Source organism: Ceratotherium simum, chromosome 1, assembly GCF_057802395.1.
Source record: "Ceratotherium simum simum isolate JZ-2026a chromosome 1, ASM5780239v1, whole genome shotgun sequence".
NCBI lineage: Eukaryota > Metazoa > Chordata > Mammalia > Perissodactyla > Rhinocerotidae > Ceratotherium > Ceratotherium simum.
In genome coordinates, this window is record NC_141900.1 from 85,761,645 (window position 1) to 85,782,212 (window position 20,568).

General features: G+C 46.3%; 1 protein-coding gene across 1 annotated transcript; it reads left to right on the forward strand.

The window, feature by feature from the left end:
- The first annotated feature begins 5,528 nt into the window (after positions 1-5,528).
- SMKR1 (small lysine rich protein 1) lies at positions 5,529-14,945 on the forward strand. The gene is made up of 2 exons (XM_014784452.2): positions 5,529-5,603; positions 14,318-14,945. The coding sequence occupies exons 1-2, from the start codon at positions 5,601-5,603 to the stop codon at positions 14,510-14,512; spliced, it is 198 nt and encodes a 65-aa protein (XP_014639938.2). The 5' UTR covers positions 5,529-5,600; the 3' UTR covers positions 14,513-14,945.
- Positions 14,946-20,568: the final 5,623 nt, after the last annotated feature.

Sequence of the window (20,568 nt, forward strand, 5' to 3'; positions counted from 1 at the left end):
CAAGGCTTACTGGAAACACTTTGAATTCACAAAGCACTTTCACATTCATTCTATCCTATCACTTTTACAGTAACCCACAGGAAAAAAGTGAAGCTCAGAGAATTGCCTAAAATTGCATAACTAGTAAGCAGTGAGGCCAAAACTTGAACCCACATCTTCTGGCCTCAAGTCTAGGGCACCTTCCTGAATAATTTTAGTGTTTAACACCACACGCTGGACAGACAGACAGAGCTGGCTTTGACTCTGCTTGTGTGAACATGGGCAAGTTACTCTCTCTGACCTCATGTGCAAATTGGAGAACATAACAGCCTACACTGGTCATAGTGAAGGGATAATGCCATGATGTGTGCAAAGTGCTCAGCAAGGTGGCTGAATCAGCACTCCTTCAATGTTAACTATTATTTGCAATACAAAATGATGAAGGTCTAGCTAGAATGATGAGGATGTCAAGAGAGGGCTCGATACAAGAGAATTTCCAAAGGATACTCAGGCCTTGGACTCATCATTCAAGATGGAGAGAGATGAATTAGAGATGACAAAGGGTGTGAGACTAGGAGAGCAGTGTTGCCACTGACAGTGGAAACAGAGGCTGACATGAAAGTCAGATGCCTTAAGTCCAGGGAATAATGGGGCCTGAGGACTAGAGCTCAGATGGAGGCCATTCTTTCATGACAGAGATTATGTCATCCCAAGAGAGGTAGTCACTGACATTAGATGAGCCATCATGTGAGGAGACACTGAGGGAGAAGGGCAGAGGGCTGAGGACCAGACTCTGAGATCGGCCAACACTTGGAGTGCAGCAGGAGGCAGATGGCCATGAGATGACTAAGCGAGGTCAGGATGAGCAAGGAGCATAATGCATGTCTCAGAAACAAGCAGGGAGACTTAACAGAAGGAGGGGAGAGGAGCAGCATCAACTTAGGCTTAGAGGTCAATGAGAACCAAGAAGCCCTTGCTGGGCTTGGCAGAATGAAGGGGATAATATCTCCCACTGAATCATGGAAATTATTCCATTAATGTCTATGATTACTGCCGTGGCATACAAAGATGAGCCTAAAAGAGGTTGCTTACTGTGCAGAAGAGAAAACAAGTAAACATATATCTAACTATGGCACAGATAAGTGCAATGCCAGAGGCCTAGGCTGACTTTAATGGGCACAAAGCATCGGTAGTGATTAATGAGCTCACAGAGATGGTACAGTTTGTGCTGGGCCTTGAAGGTTGAATAGGTGATGGGCGACAGGGAGAAGGCATTCCAGGTACAAGACTGTGTAAAGCAAAACCTGGAAGGTGTGAGAATGCAACAAACCTCAGAGACTGAGGAGTGTGGCAAAAATAAGGTATGTAGGGCCAGTGAGAGTAAATAAAGCTAGAAATGCAGATGGAGGCAAGATTTTGAAAGGCCATAAATACCATACCAAGGAGTTCTTAACTTTTTTGGAAATAGTCATTGAAAGTTTTTGAAAATGGGTGAGACATGATTAAATCTATGCTTTAGAAAGAAAACCAGGATGGAATGCAGAAGCCTAAGAGATAGCAGGGCCAGTACAGACCTGAACATGGGTAGTGGTCTGGGAACAGGAAAATGAGAGGGTGCAAAGGGTGCCTGGACCCAATTCCAACATGTATGTGTTTGTGTGTGTGTGTGTAGGCTTCTCCATGCCAACAAGCAGTTCTTGGACACCAGCAGGGTGTCTGAGAATTCAACTCAATTCCAACGCTATTTACCCAGAGATAGAATCAGATTCCACAGGTAAAGGGCTTGGTCCCACAAGACTGCCCTCCACTTGAGATGCCAGTCGCAAGCCCAGGTTGTTACCTGTACTTCTGATTGACCAGCTACATACTGGAGGTTCCAATGACTCCCCTCCAACTCAAGATGCCAATTGAAACGCCAGGTTGTTACCTGTACTTCTGACCAACTGGCTATAAATCAGAGGTTCCCATGACCCCCTCCTTGGGTTTGATTAATTCACTACAACAGCTCACAGAACTCAGGAAAACCCTTTTATTCACTAGATTACCAATTTATTACAAAGGATACAAATCAAAAATTACAAAGGATATGAATCAAAAGCCAGATAAGAGATACATAGGGCAAGGTCCTGAACAAAGGAGCTTCTGTCCTTGTGGAGCTTGGGGCCCTGCATGGTGGTACGAGGAAGTGTTCTGGTTCCCCAACATGGAAGGTCTCCGAAAAAGGGCTGAGGAGCTGTCCTTTTGGGTTTTTATGGAGGCTTCATTACATAGTCATGATTGACTAAGTCATTGACCACTGGCATTTGATTCACCTTCAAGACCCCCTTCCCCTCCCCAGAAACCAGAAGATGGGGACTGAAAGTTCTAATCCTCTGATCACAGGGCTGGTTCTCCTGGCAACCAGCCCCCACCCTAGGGTGGGGTCCAAAAGTCATCTTAATAAACATGACAAAAGGCACCTTTATGGCTCTCATCATTTAGAAAATTGAAATTCCAAGGGTTTGGGTTGCTGTGAGCCAGGAACTGCGGACAAAGACCAAATATATATGAGAAATATATTTTGGTAATCTGAACGACCAAATATATATTTCTTATAAATCACAATATCGTGGAGGACAAAAGGGCAGTATCCCAGAGAGACAGGGCTTGACAAGGAGTGGAGGAGAGCACACTGGCAGGTTTGAGCCTGGGTGATTGGGCACAGGCGGCACCATCCACAGACATAAGCAAGTCTGGAGGCAGCTCAGGTAGGTACGGGTGAGAGCAAGCTCTGGATATAAGGAGAGAGGGAGGAATCAAAGACGACCAGTTTATGGTTGTGTACCTAGATGGCTGCTGATGCCATTGTCCAAAACGAAAAGAGATGCACATTTGCTATGAGAAGTGTTTGATTTTAGATATGGTAAGGCTGAGGTTCCTAGGAGGTGAAGTTTTAAAATCAACTTTATTGAGGTATAACTTATGTATAATAAACCATTCATTTGATGTGTATAATGAATTCTGACAAATGTATACACCTGTGCAGGGCCAGCTTCATGGGCATGTGACCAGTGGTCACACAGGATGCTACTCTCAGAAGGGCCCTGGGCTTGGAGTTGAATGCTATGAGCTCACAGTCTTGAAATTCTTAATAATTTTATGTTTGAATTTGTGTTTTGTGAATGAAGTCCAATGGGACAGTGGATGGTGTTGTGGGGGAGGGGATTGGAGCCTGAGCTCCTGCTGAGTTTCATCTTCTATCACCCCCACTGCCCCCAACCTTGACTCTCACCCACTCCACTCACCCCTACCCCCACCTCAGGGTCAGGCTGACGCCCAGGTGTCTCAGGGCAGGGCATGGTGGCACCCCAGCACATTCAGAGAGCAACACGTGAGCATCTCACCCATCAGGATCCAGGTACTACGCACATCCCAGCAAAGAGGTTGCACTTCCTTGGAGGTCACTCGTGGGGTGGCAGCCCATGGGAAGGAAAGATACCTGGGAAAAGAAGTGTTCCTGTTCCCCAGGAAAACACAACATTAAATAGCAAACAAAAACAGCATGATAGAGAGGTTGATAGAGACCACAGAAAAAGGAAAAAGTTTTATAATTTACTACCTTTAGTGGCATTTTTTTCCTACTTCCCCATATTTTCATTTTCCACTGAGCCATGCAAATTACACAGCCAGCCCTGCGCTGGTGTAACTACCACCACAATCAAGATGCAGAATATTTCCATCAGACCCAAGTTTTCCTCTTAACCCTTTGCAGAGTCACCCCCCCAATCATGGGCCTACTTTTGAGACAGCTGAATTGGAGGTTCAGGGCTCCGGACCTCCCAGCTGGAATTCAGGAAAAGCAGGGCTAAAACAGATTCCAGAGTAACCCCCATAAAGGTTAACCTGAGAGAACTGTGATGACCCAAAGAAGTGTAAGCAGGAAGTGTGGGCTGCCCCCATGCAGGAATTAAGAGAGGGGCCAGCAGAGGAGAAATCGCACGTAGAGGGCAGGAGAATTTGCCATATCAAAAGCATATGGACTCACGAAAAAATTACCAAATTAAAAGTAGTTGGAACTTGGGTATGCTTTGTTGATGAAGGATTAGGGAAAGCATATGTATGAGAACCTGGTACATAAATACTTCCCTTTGGAAGCCAGGTCATCAATCAAACGGAGAAAAACAAAAAACACCTTCTCCTTGCTCGGGGAGCCTTTCAGTACCCCAACCCTGCTTCCCCCGTCCAGTCTCCTCTTCCTGCCCTGGGCCTGCAATGTCCTGCCCCCTGATCTTGGCATAGTTGACTCCTCCTTATCATCCAAATCTTAGTTTAAACCTCCTCAAAGGTTTTAACTTGCCCACTCACCAACGTAAAAGGGCACCCAGCCGTCACATCAATTTAATACACCCATGTAGTACACCCGGTCGCACCTATCATTTTTAATGTCTGTCATGTCCCCCATTTTGACCCCCCCCCCAAAAAAAACGAAATAGAACAAGAAAGAGAACTTTGCCTTATTCAGGGCTGAATTCCCAGGGCCTAGAACTGAGCGTCAGGCATATGGTTGATGCTCGATAACTTCTGTATAAGAAGGAATAAGAATCATAAAAAGGAATGAGAGTCCTGCTCCCAAATCGTGTTCTTCCCCTGCAGGGCGGAGGTCAGGAGGAACTCGCAGGTTGGAAACGGAACTGTACCTACTGCATCCTTTCTTGCCTAATCCCATGCGGGGTATAAGAACTTTTTTCAGGATCTTTTACAAACATTTCCCCAAGTTATTCTCACTTCAACCCTCAAAGGCTGTATCACATTTTCGAAAAAAGGTCATGGGGTCTTCGATGACTTCTCCAAGGTCAGCCAGTGAGAGGCCGACTTCTTAGTTACGCCGGAGTCGGCCCACTCCAAGGCCGGTGCCGTCCACGCCCGAGCACCGCCCGCAGCCCGCCCCTCGCCCCGTACCCGGCCCGCTGCGGCCCCCAGCTCGCCTGCGCCCGCCCGGGCTGCCCAAACTCGGACGCCCGAGCGCGGAGCCGGGTTCCGGGGCTCACAGCCGTCGCCGTCGTCGTCGTCGTCGTCGAAGGTGAGGCGCACCAGCCAGCGGCGCGGCCAGCAGAGGGCGGCAGACGTTACCAGGAAAGCGGGTGTAAGAGCCTGGGCGCGTGCTGCGCCGGGTCGGCTCGGCCCAACGGCTGGACGCTGGGCCCGGGTGTCCCGGCAACAGGCAAACACTGCGCGGCCCGGCCCCCGGCGCGCGCCGCCCGGCGTTTGTGCGCGCGGCCGGCCGGCGTTCCCCAGCCCCGCGGCTTCGTCGCCGGCAGTCGCGCAGCCCGCAACGTGGGTGCGGCGGCCGCTCCAGCCCGGCGTGGCGGCAGGTCGGTGCTGGCTGCCCCCTAGCCTCGCCGGGCTCCCCTGAACGTCTCGGCCTCGGCGCGCGGCGCCGCGGGAGGGGCTCCTGAGAACCGTGGCGAGCTCCCGGGCCTGCGGCGGTTCGCGGGCGAGTGCGGGGGAAGAAGCCCGGTGCGCGGCAGGAATGGGCGCCGGGGCGCCGTCCCCGGGTGATGCGGACAAATGGGGTCTCTCTCCTTGTTTCAGGATTGGGAACCTATGCCACCCTCACCTGCTCAACTGAGAGAGGAATTACCATGGTAATACACGTCTTATTTAAGTATGAGATTCCGGGGCTCTAGCTATATTACTCTAGTACCCTTCTGCCCTGTAGAGGCACGCTTTACTAAGATGTTACCCACGCCTTCCTCTCCTCTTTCTGTGGGTGCTGGCGGATCAGTGATCTGAACACTTGGGGCAAAGATGAGGGCGGAGAGGGGTTTCCCAGGTGGTCTGCGCCCGCCGAAGGGGACAGCGGCAGCAGAATCAGGCTAAGCCCTCTTTGTAAGATGGTTGGTTTAGTCCCTTGGTTCTGTGAGCCACTTTCACACCCAGAAGATGGTTTATATGTGGGAGATGAAGAGAGGCTGGTAACGTGGTGTGGACTCCAGGGCGCCAGTACAAGCCATGCCGACAGCGACTGGCCCAGGCGCTTAGCTACTGCTGCCCCCGCCCTGGGTCCCATGCGGGATTCTTTGCGGTTTAAGGAAGTAGAAAGTGAGCCCTGATGCAACCCAGACTGCCGGCTCTGGAGAGTGATTCTCTCTTCCAACCCCAGTCTGAGGAAAGGGCTTGGAGGAGACCTTTTGTGCGGGAAGTTCTTGCGTTTTATGCCCTGGAAAGCTTGCAACATCCTTACAGCCATCTCACCTCTAAGTCGTCCGCCAGATTACTCGCTGAAAACTCATAACTCCGTTTCCAACTTCCCGCCAGAGTTCTCCACCAGAGAGCGTTTTCAAACTGTGTTCAAAATCTAGCTCTTTTAACCACTACCATCTCTGCACTTTCCAGTAGCACGTTCATTCTCCTGGCCTCAAGCTCACAGCACTTCTGTTCCTCAGCCCTGGTTCAGTCTCTGGCAGCCTGTCCTACCCTCACTGTCACTGGTCAAGTCCTGCCCTCCTTTCCAACTGCCTGGATTCTGGCAGTAGCCCACTACCTCGCTGTCCAGGGGCTCTCTGTCTCTTTTGTCTTCCTTCCCTGCCAGTTTGATGGTCCCAAAACGTCTGTGAGCTTGTAGCCCCCACCCGAGGTCCTCAGGGACTTCCATTGTCTGCTGAACTCAGTACTGCTCTCCTTGAACTTGGTGCTCAGAGCTCTTGGTAAAGGGACCTCAACCTCTTAAGCTTTATCTACGGTATTCTCTGCTTTTTTTTATTTTAATTGAAGTGTAGTTGATATACCATGTCGTAGTCTCTGCTTTAAAAAAAAAAAAAATCTCACATTAGACCCACATTCTTCTGGAAGCCTCCTGCCCCTGCCCCATCTTGAGCTATTGATCTTTTCTTCAAGACCCACCCAGCTCAGAAGTACCTCTTGCTGCCCTATTCCTCCCTAAGCGCCTGTAGTGCTCTGTACCTCACTGTGCTTTGCCTGTTTTGCCTTGGAAAGCCTTACTCCTCACCCGCCTTTGACTGCAGCATTGAAAAGTGTTTGGTAAATCTCTCTGTTCCTTCCAGTTAATTGCGTGTAAAAGTACTAAATAAATACCTCTTGATTTATTTTATTATTTTTGTGTGTGTGTGAGGAAGATTAGCCCTGAGCTAACATCTGTCGCCAATCCTCTTTTTGCTGAGGAAGAGTGGCCCTTGGCTAACATCCGTGCCCATCTTCCTCTACTTTATATGGCACGCCGCCACAGCATGGCTTGATAAGTGGTGCGTTGGGGCCGCCTGGGATCAGGGCCCCAGCCCGCCGCAGTGGAGCACGCGCACTTAACCGCTTCGCCACTGGGCCTGCCCTGTATCGCTTGATTTAAAGTGAGAGTCATACCCAGGTTACTTCACATGGTTGATGTTGCCGTTTTCTTTCAGAGCTCAGGGAACGGAAGCAGAAAGGCTTAATAAAGGCATTTAAGTTAATGGCTTCCCACTGCTCCTTGTGTAAAGGTCCAACACGTTAGCTTCCAAGGCCTGCAGGGCAGAGCTGCACCTACTTTTCCAGCCTCAGCTCCTCTCACTGCCCCTCTTGGTTGCCTGTAGGCCAGCCACATTGACTTTTTTTTGGTCCCTTCAAGTTTGCGTGTTCTCTCCAGCCTCAGAGCCTTTGCACATGCTGTTTGCTCTGCCTGGGAATTCACTACCCCTCAGTCCACAGGCCACTCTCAGGAACCCTCTTCCTTCACATCCCAGGCTAGGTTACTCCCTGCCCTTCCCATGTAATCATAATACCAGGTACCCTGGGTTCTTCCTTCACAGCATACTTGGTGAGTAAATGTATTTGTGATTAGGTGGCTAGTATCTTTCTCCCTCACTGGACTGTAAGTCTCCTGAGGACAGGAGCCCAGATCTGCTTTGCTCTCCATCTAACATAGAGCCTGGTGCACAGTAGATATTTATTAAATATTTGTTGAATAAATGAAGGAGGCATCTTAAAATTCAGGAAAGCAGAAATCTGTATTTGCTTTCTAAATCCTGGGTCTGCGTTGCATCTGAGTTGCAATTTATTCACTCAGCAAATATTTATTCATCCCTACAGTGTGCCAGACATTGGCCTAGGCCCTGGGGATTCAGTGGTGAACTCATAGACAAAACCTCTGGTCAGGGAAACATACAGTAAATACATAAACAAAAAAAAAATACCGTTGAATAGTGAAGAGTGTTTAGGGTAGGAGATAGAAAGTGACATGGCTGGGAGGGATGTCGGGAGACCGTCTGTACCTCCTCCCCCTTTTGCCTGGGACAGTCCAGTTTATGTTTGTTGAAGTGTCTTGGTTTGGGCAATGAATTATATGGTCACCCTAGTTATAGACAGAATATAGACATGGTGTCTGCGAGGTTTTTCTAAAGAGGTGATATTTGAGCAGAGATCAGCACAAAGAGAAAAAACAAATTTTGCCTCCTGTGAAGGTGTGCAGGAAGAGGAGGGAGCAGGGAGGAGCTTGATGAGTTTGGGAACTAGAAGGAAGCCGAGTGTTACTGGAACCAGGTGGTCTTCATTAAGGAGTTTAGAGGGTTTTAAGTCAGGAGCTATGTGTTCTGAGTGGTATTGAACCAACCCAACCACCTCAGCAACTGAAAATTTTTACTCCCATATAATAATTTCTTAATAGATTTATTGAGTTATAATTGATGTATAATAAATTACACATATTTAAAATATACAATTTGGTAGGCTTGGCATATGTATGAGCCCATTAAGCCATCACCACATTCAAGATAATAGACATGTTGATCATCCCGAAAAGTTTCCTTGTGCTCCTCTGTAATCACTTGTTTTCTCTTGCCTCTCCCTGTACCCCTGCATCCCTCTCCCAGACAACCACTGAGCTGCTCTCTGTCTTTGTAGATTAGTTTATAATTTCTAGGATTTTATATATATATATGTATGTATGGAATCATACAGTATGTATTATTATATTGGGGGGGTCTGGCTTCTTTCACTTCTATAATTATTTTGAAATTCACCCATGTTCTAGCATGTATCACTAGTCCTTTTTATTGCTGAGTAGTATTCCATTGTGTGCTTATACCACAGTTTGTTTATCTGTTCACTCACTGACAGACTTTTGGGTGGTTTCCGGTTTTTAGCTATTACAAATAAAGCTACTATGATCATTCATGTATAAGTCTTTGAATGGTCTGTGCTTTCATTTCTCTTGGTAAATACCTAGGAGTGGAATGGCTGGATCATATGGTAGGTTTGTGTTTAACCTTTTAAAGAAACTGGCAAATTGTTTTCCAAAGTGGCTCTGTCATTTTAGATTTCCACCAGCAGTGTGTGCGAGTTTCACTTCCTCCACATCCTCACCAACACTTGGTATGATCAGTTTTTTTTTTGTTTTTTGGTGAGGAGATCAGCCCTGTGCCAACATCTGCCAATCCTCCTCTTTTTTTGCTGAGGAAGACTGGCCCTGGACTAACATCTGTGCCCATCTTCCTCCACTCCACATGGGACGCGGCCACAGCATGGCTTGCCAAGCAGTGCGTTGGTGCGTGCCTGGATCCGAACTGGTGAACCCTGGGCTACCACAGAGCAGACGCACTCAACCGCCTGCGCCACCAGGCTGGCCCCATGATTAGTTTTTTTAACTTGAGCCATTCTAAGAAGTGTGTGGTGGTATCTCATTGTGGTTTTAATTGCATTTCCCTAATGACTTGATGTTGAGTACTTCATGTTCTTTTAGGCCATCTGTATATCTTCTTTGGGGAAGTATCTAAATCTTTCTTTTTTTTGTGAGGAAGATCAGCCCTGAGCTAACATCCACGCCAATCCTCCTCTTCTTTTGCTGAGGAAGACCGGCTCTGAGCTAACATCTCTTGCCAATCCTCCTCCTTTTTTTCTTCCCCAAAGCCCCAGTAGACAGCCATATGTCATAGTTGCACATCCTTCTAGTTGCTGTATGTGGGACGCGGCCTCAGCATGGCCAGACAAGCGGTGCCTCGGTGCGCGCCCGGGATCCGAACCCGGGCCGCCAGCAGCGGAGCGCGCACGCTCAACCGCTAAGCCACGGGGCCGGCCCGAAATCTTTTTTTTTTTTTTTTTTTTTAAAGATTTTATTTATTTATTTATTTTCCCCCTGAAGCTCCAGTAGATAGTTGTATGTCATAGGTGCACATCCTTCTAGCTGCTGCATGTGGGACGCGGCCTCAGCATGGCCGGAGAAGCGGTGCGTCGGCGCGCGCCCGGGATCCGAACCCAGGCCGCCAGCAGCGGAGCGCGTGCACCTAACCGCTAAGCCATGGGGCCGGCCCCCGAAATCTTTTGACCATTTTTTATTGGGTTGTTTTCTTACTGTGTTTTGAGAGTTCTTTATCTATTCTACTATTAGGCCTTTATCAGATATGTGATTTGAAAATGTTTTCTCCCGATCTGTGGCTTGGCTTTTCATTCTTTTAATATCTTTTTTTTTTCTTTTGTTTATTGCAGTAACATTGGTTTATAACATTGTATAAATTTCAGGTGTACATCATTATACTTCTATTTCTGCATAGATTACATCATGTTCACCACCCAAATGCTAATTACAACCCATCACCACACACATGTGCTGAATTATCCCTTTCGCCCTCCTCCCTCCCCCCTTCTCCTCTGGTAACCACCAATCCAATCTCTGTCTCTATGTGTTTGTTTGTTGTTGTTATTATCTACTACTTAATGAGTGAGATCATACAGTATTTGACCTTCTCCCTCTGACTTATTTCACTTTGCATAATACCCTCAATGTCCATCCATGTTGTCACAAATGGCTGGATTTCATCGTTTCTTATGGTTGAGTAGTATTACATTGTGTATATATACCACATCTTCTTTATCCATTTGTCCCTTGATGGGCACTTAGGTTGCTTCCAAGTCTTGGCTATTGTGACTAATGCTGCAATGAACACAGGGGTGCGTGTGTATCTTTATGCATTGGTGTTTTCAAGTTCTTTGGATAAATACCCAGCAGTGGAATAGCTGGATCATATGGTAGTTCTATCCTTAATTTTTTGAGGAATCTCCATATTGTTTTCCATAGTGGCTGCACCAGTTTGCACTCCCACCAGCAGTGTATGAGAGTTCCCTTCTCTCCACATCCTCTCCAACACATGTTGTTTCCTGTCTTGTTAATTATAGCCATTCTGACGGGCGTGAGGTGATATCTCATTGTAGTTTTGATTTGCATTTCCCTGATAGTTAATGATGTTGAACATCTTTTCATGTGCCTGTTGGCCATCTGTATATCATCTTTGGAGAAATGTCTATTCAGGTCTTTTGCCCATTTTTTAATTGGGTTATTAGTTTTTTTGTTGTTGAGATGCATCAGTTTTTTTTTTTTTTTTTGTGAGGAAGATCAGCCCTGAGCTAACATCCATGCTAATCCTCCTCTTTTTGCTGAGGAAGACCGGCTCTGAGCTAACATCTATTGCCAATCCTCCTCCTTTTTTTTTTCCCCAAAGCCCCAGTAGATAGCTGTATGTCATAGCTGCACATCCTTCTAGTTGCTGTATGTGGGACGCGGCCTCAGCATGGCCGGAGAAGCGGTGCATCGGTGCGTGCCTGGGATCCGAACCCGGGCCGCCAGCAGCAGAGCGAGCACACTTAACCGCTAAGCCACGGGGCTGACCCTGATGCATCAGTTCTTTATATATTTTGGAGATTAAGCCCTTATCAGATGTATGGTTTGCAAATATCTTCTCCCAATTGTTAGGTTGTCTTTTCGTTTTGTTGATGGTTTCCTTTGCTGTGCAGAAACTTTTTAGTTTGATGTAGTCCTATTTGTTTATTTTTTCTATTGTTTCTCTTGCCCGGTCAGACATGGTGCTTGAAATCTTAATATCTTTTGAAGAGCACAAGTTTTTAATTTTGATGGTGAATTTATCAATTTGTTCTTTCATGGATTATGCTTTTGGTGTCATATCCAAGAAATCTTTGCCTAATGCAAGGTCACAAATGTTTTCTCCTACAAGTTTTATTGTTTTTGACTTTATATTTAGGTCTATTTTAAGTTAATTTTTGTATGTGGTGCAAGTATGGATTGAGGTCCATTTTTTGGCAAATGGATATTCATTGTTCCAGCACCATTTATTATAAAAATTATCCTTGCTCCATTGAATTGCGTTGGCACTTTTGTTGAAATTGTTGTTGTTGAGTTGTTCATATATGTGTGGATCTATTTCTGGGCTCTTTATTCTGTTCCATTGATCTATTTGTCTGTCTTGACACTAATACCACAACGTCTGGATACTGTAGTTTTGTAATAATTCTTGAAATAAAGTAGTATTAGTCCTTCAACTTTGTTCTTTTTCAAAGTCCTTTTCATTTCTTATGAATTTTAGAATCTTCTACAAAAAGATGAGAACTTTGAATAAAAATGTCAAACCTCCATCTTATGTCCTTTGAATTTCCATATGAATTTTAGAATCAATTTGCCAATTTCTACAAAAAGATAAGAACTTTGAATAAAAATGTCAAACTTTTGTGTGAATTTTAGTTCTCAAACCATTTTAGAGATTAAAACGCATGCATTTTTTTTGTAGTTATTCCAGGTAAGGCAAGTGTGGTTGACATGCAAAAAAGTATAAAATCATAAAGAAAGCCAAGACCCAAATCTTGAAGAGCTATGGCAGTGTACACCTCACACCCCAGGGCATGTCTCATCAGGAGATGCTGTTACCACACGGGCCTTCCTATTGTTTCTTTTCATTTGGATTTCCTCACTGAAGCCGGACCACTTCTTGTCTTCATTCCTGGGTTTTGTGTCTGGGAATGTGCTCCATTTCACTTGACAAAAATGTATTTTGGTGTTTTTAATGTGTTGACTATGTTTCTCTTTGTTTAGCTTGAAACATTTTTGAAGTGAGATGCTATGAACAGGACGTCTACTTTATACAAATATTTAGCCCTTGCAGGCGTTTTTGATAACTTATGCATTCCTTTCCCTTGCCTAGAAGAGACACTTTCTAAATAATACGCTTCCATGTATTATTTTCCATATGGGTGAGTTATAAGACATAGAGAAGTCAACTCAGCCATGTGCAGCTCTAGCAAAGCTTTGGAGACTTTTTATTCCCTGGTCAGGATCGTATCCATTCCTTTTCCTAGAGGGCAGTGGCCTGGCAGCACGCTCGTGGCAGGAGCACAGGCACCGAGCCTGGTGGATGCTGGTTTGCACTATGACCTTGCTGAGCCTCTGCTTTTCCATTTTTAAGCCAGGAATATTACCTGCCTTCCTTGAAATACAGCTCTGAAGATTAGGCGTGATAATGTGATGGGAACAATCCTTCATCAAGCACTTACTTCATGTCAGACGCTGTGCTAAGTGCCTTATGTTCATGTCTCAGTCCTCATGACTGCTTCTGAGGCAGAAACCACCGCAAAACAAGGGTCAAAATATATATTTGCATCCTGACTATCTAATGTGTTTTTTTTTTTTTGTGAGGAGGATCAGCCCTGAGCTAACATCCATGCTAATCCTCCTCTTTTTGCTGAGGAAGACCGGCTCTGAGCTAACATCTATTGCCAATCCTCCTCCTTTTTTTATCCCCAAAGCCCCAGTAGATAGTTGTATGTCATAGTTGCACATCCTTCTGGCTGCTGTATGTGGGACGCGGCCTCAGCATGGCGGGAGAAGCGGTGTGTCGGGGCGCGCGTGGGATCCGAACCCGGGCCGCCAGCAGCGGAGCGCGCGCACTTAACCGCTAAGCCACGGGGCCGGCCCCTAATGTGTTTTTCATTTAGTTTTTATTATGAAAAGTTTCCATACATACACAAAAATAGAATTGTAAAATGAATCCCCATATGTTCATTTCTCAGATTCAGAAATTGTCGGGATTTTGCCACATTTGCTCCATCTGATCTTTTTTTGGGGGGGAGGGAGGAAGCTATAGTATTTTGAAACAAATCTCAGACCTTCTTTCATTTAATTCCTACAGATTTTAGTGTGCATCTCTGAAATGTGTAAATATTTTCTTCCATGACCTAATGCCATTATCAGACCTAATAGAATTAATGATTCTATTGATATTGAATTGATATTATCAAATTTCCCTGATTGCCTAAAAAATGCCTTTTTACAGCTTTTTTGTTCCAATTAGAATGCGAACAAGGTCCAAACATTGCACTAGGTTTGGGTCTCTTTTAATCCGGGATGCTTAATATACATTTGTTGAATTAGATTGCATCTGACTTCTCCTCCCACTCTGTGCAAAAGTTTGTTGTTACAGCTTTTTCCTTTTAGGAATTTTTTTTCCTTAATTTCAATAGGAAATGTTGAAAATTATGTCAAAGTTATAAAAACTAATTTTTGCCCTGTGTATATACTTGTCTTTGAAAGCCAGGTAAAGGGAAAAGAGGAAAAGGCCGGGGCAAGTCTCATGGGAAGAAGCAGAAGAGACCAGAAGTGGACATCCTCAGCCCAGCCGCGATGCTGAACCTCTACTACGTCGCCCACAACATCACCGACTGCCTTCGCCTGCGGGGCTTCCGGTGGCCAGGTGCTCCCAAGTCAAAAGGGAAAAACAAGACTTAAGTGATAGCATTTCACAGCATATCTACAGAGAACAGAACTTGGGGAAGAGAAATCGGGAGAATACGACTTTTAGAAGCAAAATAGACTTTACTGAAAGCGGCTTGAGTTGCAAGCTAAGTGTGCTTTTCTAAGTGTGATAGTTAATGATAAAGAAATGCACTTCATTTCTTCAGCTAAATCCAGGTATGGTTAGCCACTTTGGTTTTTCAGAAGTTAAGGGCAAAAAAGTCTGAATATTCCTACATAGCATGGTGAAATTGATAGGACTTTAAAAAATTATTGTAATTCTGGGTCAGAATTAAACCTTGCTCTCAAAAGGCTGTTCTCTCTTGCATGAGTTTTTTTCTTGTGCCAAAGGGGGTTTGTTATTTAGAGATGTGGCAACAAGCACAGGATTTGCTTATGAACATTCCTCTCTTGGGAGCTGTTTCCTTTCCCCATCTTTTTCAGGAAAAATAATAAATATCTTGTTTCTGTAATTTTCTTCTCAGCAGTCTGACTCTTGTCTGATTTGAATTAGCCACAGACCCCAGTGGAGACTGAGACTGTCACTTTGCTCTGACCTTGCTGGGCATGTAAACAAGTGGTTCCAAGAGCTGACAGCAGTTAGTGGTGGGGGTGCATGGAGAAGGGCGCAGGTCAGCGCTCATCCCTCTTGTGTCTATTCCACCTGACCCTTCTCCCTCTTCTTCCCACCTTCAGCACGCTTTCTTTTAAACTTGACGGACCCCGGGCCGGCCCCATGGCTTAGCGGTTAAGTGCGCGCGCTCCGCTGCTGGCGGCCCGGGTTCGGATCCCGGGCGTGCACGGATGCACCACTTCTCTGGCCATGCTGAGGCCGTGTCCCACATACAGCAACTAGAAGGATGTGCAGCTATGACATACAACTGTCTACGGGGCCTTTGGGGGAACAAATAAATAAATTAAAAAAAAAAACAAAAATAAACTTGACGGACCCTGAGTTATGGAACTGGCACTAGAAGTTTGCCGTAGGCATTCTGCTGATATGCCAGGATCTCCCTAGCCTGTGAGGAGACACCTAAGAGAGAAAACTGCAGTTCTCCCAGCCCAAAAGGCCTAAAAGCCCCAAACGTGAAGCTTGGAAGGAAAGACATTTTTAAGTGTGAACACCATCTCTGAATCACTTAGCATTCATCCCTGCTTCCTGCTCTCTCTCCTGGCGTGTCTTGCCTCTTCCCCCAATGCGGACACCTGCACTATTGTCACCATTCACGGTTCTGAGCCCGAAGCTGATTACCCTAGGCAGCACCTGTCCAGGGATGATCCAGTGTGTCTGACTTACTTCTAATAATGCCGCAGGTTGCCTTGTGAGGATCTCAAAGATTCATGAAGCTTGCTAAGGGAGGCTGCACCCCAGAACTCAGGATTTCATAAATAGCAGAGAAAAAAGGAAGTCACCTGAAACTTTGTAGTAGAGAAGTGGGGTGCTCATAACCCATGTGAATTTGTTGGGAATGACATTTGTCTAGCTGTACCATCTGTGCAGAGTCAGTGTGAGGCCTTGGCTGGTTGCCAGAGGAGCTCGCTCGGGTAAAGGTTGGTGCTCCCCTTAACCTGAAGGGGGGCCTTTCTGTTCTCTGTCTACAGGCTTTGGAAACGGGAAGCACCTTCCCACTCTGCTCAAGGTTGCTGGGTGGATCCAAGTGGTTTCTGTTTGTGAACACACTAACTAGTTCAGTCCTTCTCAAACTTGAGTGTGTATCGTGGTCACCTGGAGGACTTGTCAAAGCGCAGACTGCTGGGCCCCATCCCGTAGGAAGGATGGGGTTTGAGAATTTGCATTTACACTAAGCTCCCAGGTTGAGCTGCTGCTGCTGGACCACACACTTGGAGAAGCACTGCCCTAGTTAATGCTGCCTAACCGGATGCTAAAAGGGTTGTTGAGTCTTTGAACTTGCAGGATGTCTGATGACCTTCTCCACCTCGCTTGGGTTCAGGAGCTCGAGATTCAGCAGTTGTGTTTATTGGGACGTTACGGAGGTGGCCCTTGCAGAGCATCCTTCTGATCTCGTCCAGAGCAGGGATAATATCATTTAGGGGCTACAGAGACATGCTGGTCAGAAGACATTTCCAGGCTTAGGAGAGCATCTAAAAGTGGAAATGCTTTCTTCTTCTGAGATGGTTAAGTGATGAGCAGAAGGGATTGTAAGCACTGGAATAGAGGAAGTACTAATCCAATTGGATGGGGCGCTGTGTACTCGGGTTTACACCCAGCTTTTAGCAGAGTGGCTAAAGGCTGTTTTAGTCTTGTGCTCATTGGAACCCTGGGGTTCTGAGAGAAGCCATTAGGAATTTTGAATTAAATAGCTTTGGTGGTATTATAGTGTATGACATAAACTGTCATACATAAGTGATATAAAAGTTGACACATTTTACTTTGAGAGAAATTAAAATTTTTTGGTGGAACACTACATTTAAAACTCTTTTCAACAAAATTATTGCATTTCAACAATTTATTGAGCATCTCCTATGCTTGGCACGAGGGGGAAGAATCACGTTTCCCTACCCCCAGGCTTCTGGCCTGGTGAAGGAGGCTGATGCACAGGTGCTGTCGTGACGGAGGGCGGTTACGTTTCTATTTCAATTTCGTAAAGCACATTCATCATACAACTTATGAAGGTGGTTAAGAGGAGAGCAAGACTAAGAGACCTTTATAGGACACTTGGAGGGCATCCGATGATAAAATAGTCCCTGAACCCTGCTGTATTTATTTCACCTAAACCCAAATCCGCAAGGATCCTGATTGTTCCTGGGTGCGGATTTAAATGGGAGCTTGTGAAAGGAGCCATGATGGGAAAGTCCGCACACAAGCCGTGTGCTGTCTGTGGGAGGCAAGCCTCCTTTCTACGAGGCTATAGGAGCTTTTCATGAGGACGGGAGGACTGAGGCAGGGCCCCACAGGGTAAAAAAGTGGGAGGGAAGGGAACAGTGACTGCAGGAATATGCAAAATGTGCACTGAGGAGGAAGGAAGATTTGGCAATAGCCTGTGGATAGAGGACTTTTTTCCTTTTCTTTTTGGTGAGGAAGATTCGCTCTGAACTAACATCCATGCCAATCTACCTCTATTTTGTATGTGGGATGCCTCCACAACATGGCTGATGAGTGGAGTAGGTCTGCACCCGGGATCCAAACCCACGAACCCCATGGCTACAGAAGCACAGCGTGTGGAACTTGAACCACTTGACCACTGGGCCGGCCCCTAGAGGACATTTTTTAGATTGGAAGTGCCTCTTGCAAAATTGATGACATGATAATCCAAAAGAGAGACAATAACAAGTGTTGGTGAGGATGTGGAGAAAATGCAACCCTTGTATGTTGCTGATAGAAATGTAAAATGGTGCTGCTGCTGTAGGAAACAGTTTGGCAAGTCCTCAAAATGTTATACGTAGAGTTACCATCTACCCAGCAATTCCACTCCTAGGTATATGCCCAAGAGAACTGAAAATATACATTCACACAAAAACTGGTATATGAACGTTCATAGCAACATTATTCATAACAGCCAAAAAGGGAAAACAACCCAAATGTCTATCAACAATGGCTAGACAAAATGTAGTCTGTCCATACAGGGGAATATTATTTGGCCATAAAGAGGAATGAAGTTCTGGTACCTGCTACAACATAGATGAACCTTGAAATCATTGTGCTAAGTGAAAGAAGCCAGACACAAAGGGTCACATCTTATGTAATTCCATTGATATGAACTGTCTCGAATAGGCAACTCTATAGAGACAGAGAGTAGATTAGTGGTTGCCAGGGGTAGGAAGTGACTGCTAATGGGTAGGGGTTCCTCTTTGGGGTGATAAAAGTTTTCTGGAGTTAGATGGTTGCACAACCTTATGCATATACTAAAATCAATGAATGTACACTTGAAAAGAGTGAATTTTATGGCATGTGAATTATATCTCAATTTAACAAGCTGATGACAGCTGACAAAGGTCCAAAAAGACTGGGAGATGAAGGAGATGAGGGCGAGTACCAAATGCCAGAGCAGGTGCCCCACACGGAGATGAGGCGGAGGGACAGGCGCTGGTCAAACACCTGCAGCCGGATGCCCGGAGCAGGAAAAATTGGGAGGTGCAGCCAAAGTGGGGACTTCAGACCCACAGTGTCCGTCTTTCCCGCAGGGAAGGAGGCTGCCAGGGTCTGGACTGCCTCGGCTTCACTCAAGTTCCAACCGCCATCACCTCTTCTACCCACCCTCTCCAGACCTCACCCTCAGCAGGCGACCTGATCTCCCTGCCGGGGGAAGTGTCCCCACCCCACATGTTTTTGAGTAGGAGACCGGCCCCTCTGCAAGGGCACAGGAAGAGTTCGAAACAGCCAATATCTTATTGAAACAATCCAACCTCCTCTCTGTAGAAGGTCTTTCCCCCTTTGTCCTTTCCCCCGGCCCTACAAGGCTCTCAAGGGACATTTTCTCATACTGACTGTCCCCTGATCCTGCACCTTCATTCCTCCAGCCCTGTGGAGTTGACCGCTAAGACATTTAACCCACAGGAAGGGATTACCCGCCAGCCCACCCTGCAAGCACGCACACACAGCTGTCCCCAGTTACCTCATCACCCCAGGGAAAGTGAGGCCATAGCCAAGCAAAGAGAAACAGAAATTAGTGGAACTCTAGGAATTGGGACCTGAATATTTTTATTTTATTTTACATTTGAAAATTAACTTTTATTATGACCATTTCCAAACACACAGCAGAGTAGAAAAGAGTACAACAAACCCAGCTTCAACAACTTCGAACAGTTCGCCTTATTCATTTCATCTATCCCCCGCTTTATTTTTTTTAGCATTTTAAAGCAAATCACATACGTGCCATTTCATCCCTGAGCAGGTAATTTTACAGTCGAACTCCCACTTCAGGGAGATCCGGCTGTAATTTGAGTTCTCAGTGGTCATTTGTTAGATGCCCCTGTGCCGTGAGGGAGGAAGTTTTCTATCCTTGCTCCACACCCCTCCACTGTGTCCTCAACGCCCCTAAGTGACCTCCGTTTCAAAAAGCCCTGGCGTGACCCTGCCACCCCATTCAGCTGCCATTCCATTCCTCTCCTGTTCTTTTCTTTTTTTCTTTATTTGCCTTATTTCCTGAATGCGTGGTCAAGCCAGTGTTTCCTCTGAACCAACCCTTGTTATCTGGGATTCTATTTCTTATCACTTAACCAAACTTTTCTCAAGCCACCAATGACTTCCTGGTTTCAGGACACTGGCCTTTCTCCAACTTCTTTTTGTTCTTTGTTTCATCCTTCAACTAAGGAGTTTTCAGCCCCTCCCGTCTGGCAGAGCCGCACAGCTCCCTCTCCGGCTGCTTACCCAGCCTCACGCTTCACCCTCGTCTTCCCCTTCACAGGGGACTCGGAGGCTCTCAGGGCTGACTAGGTCCCCTCAACCTTCTGCCCCCTCCACCCTCACACAGCCTTGGCCGGGGGCGGGGTGGGGGGGAGACGACGGGACGGGATGGGGACGGGACTGCAGGTTTTAGTCACTTCTACTTGGCTTCTGAATCCCTTCCTCCCTCATCTCAGGGCGTGGAGCCTGCTTCATTGATCATCCTTTTAATATTGTACACGGGAGAACACTTGGGAAAAACAAAAGCCACCATGAAGATCATTAGAATCACCCACCTCACCCATCTGGAGATAAACTCTGCCAACATGCGGCATATTTGGTGTATACTTAGGCTTTTTCCTGCGCGGTGATGTGAATCCATCTCCATATACGAGAGAATGTGGATTTTAGTTCTAAGGCAAGTCTTTCTCCTGCACTTTCAAGCTCTCCCTCTCTGCCTGCTCCTTCCCCTCGAGGGAGGCTCTTTCCTCACTTAAAAAGCAAGGATGGGGGCTGGCTGAAGTCTGATGTGGGGGAAGGGGGTTTGAAAGGAGATGCCTGGAACAGCAAGAACGGCACAGTCCGTCAGTCACTCATTGAATGAATGTTTATAGAGGGCCTGTCGTGTGCCAGGGGCTGGGATGACAGTGATGAGGCCAACAGGCAAGTAATCCTGTTAGGGAGCTAGTCTCGAGGGGGATGGAGT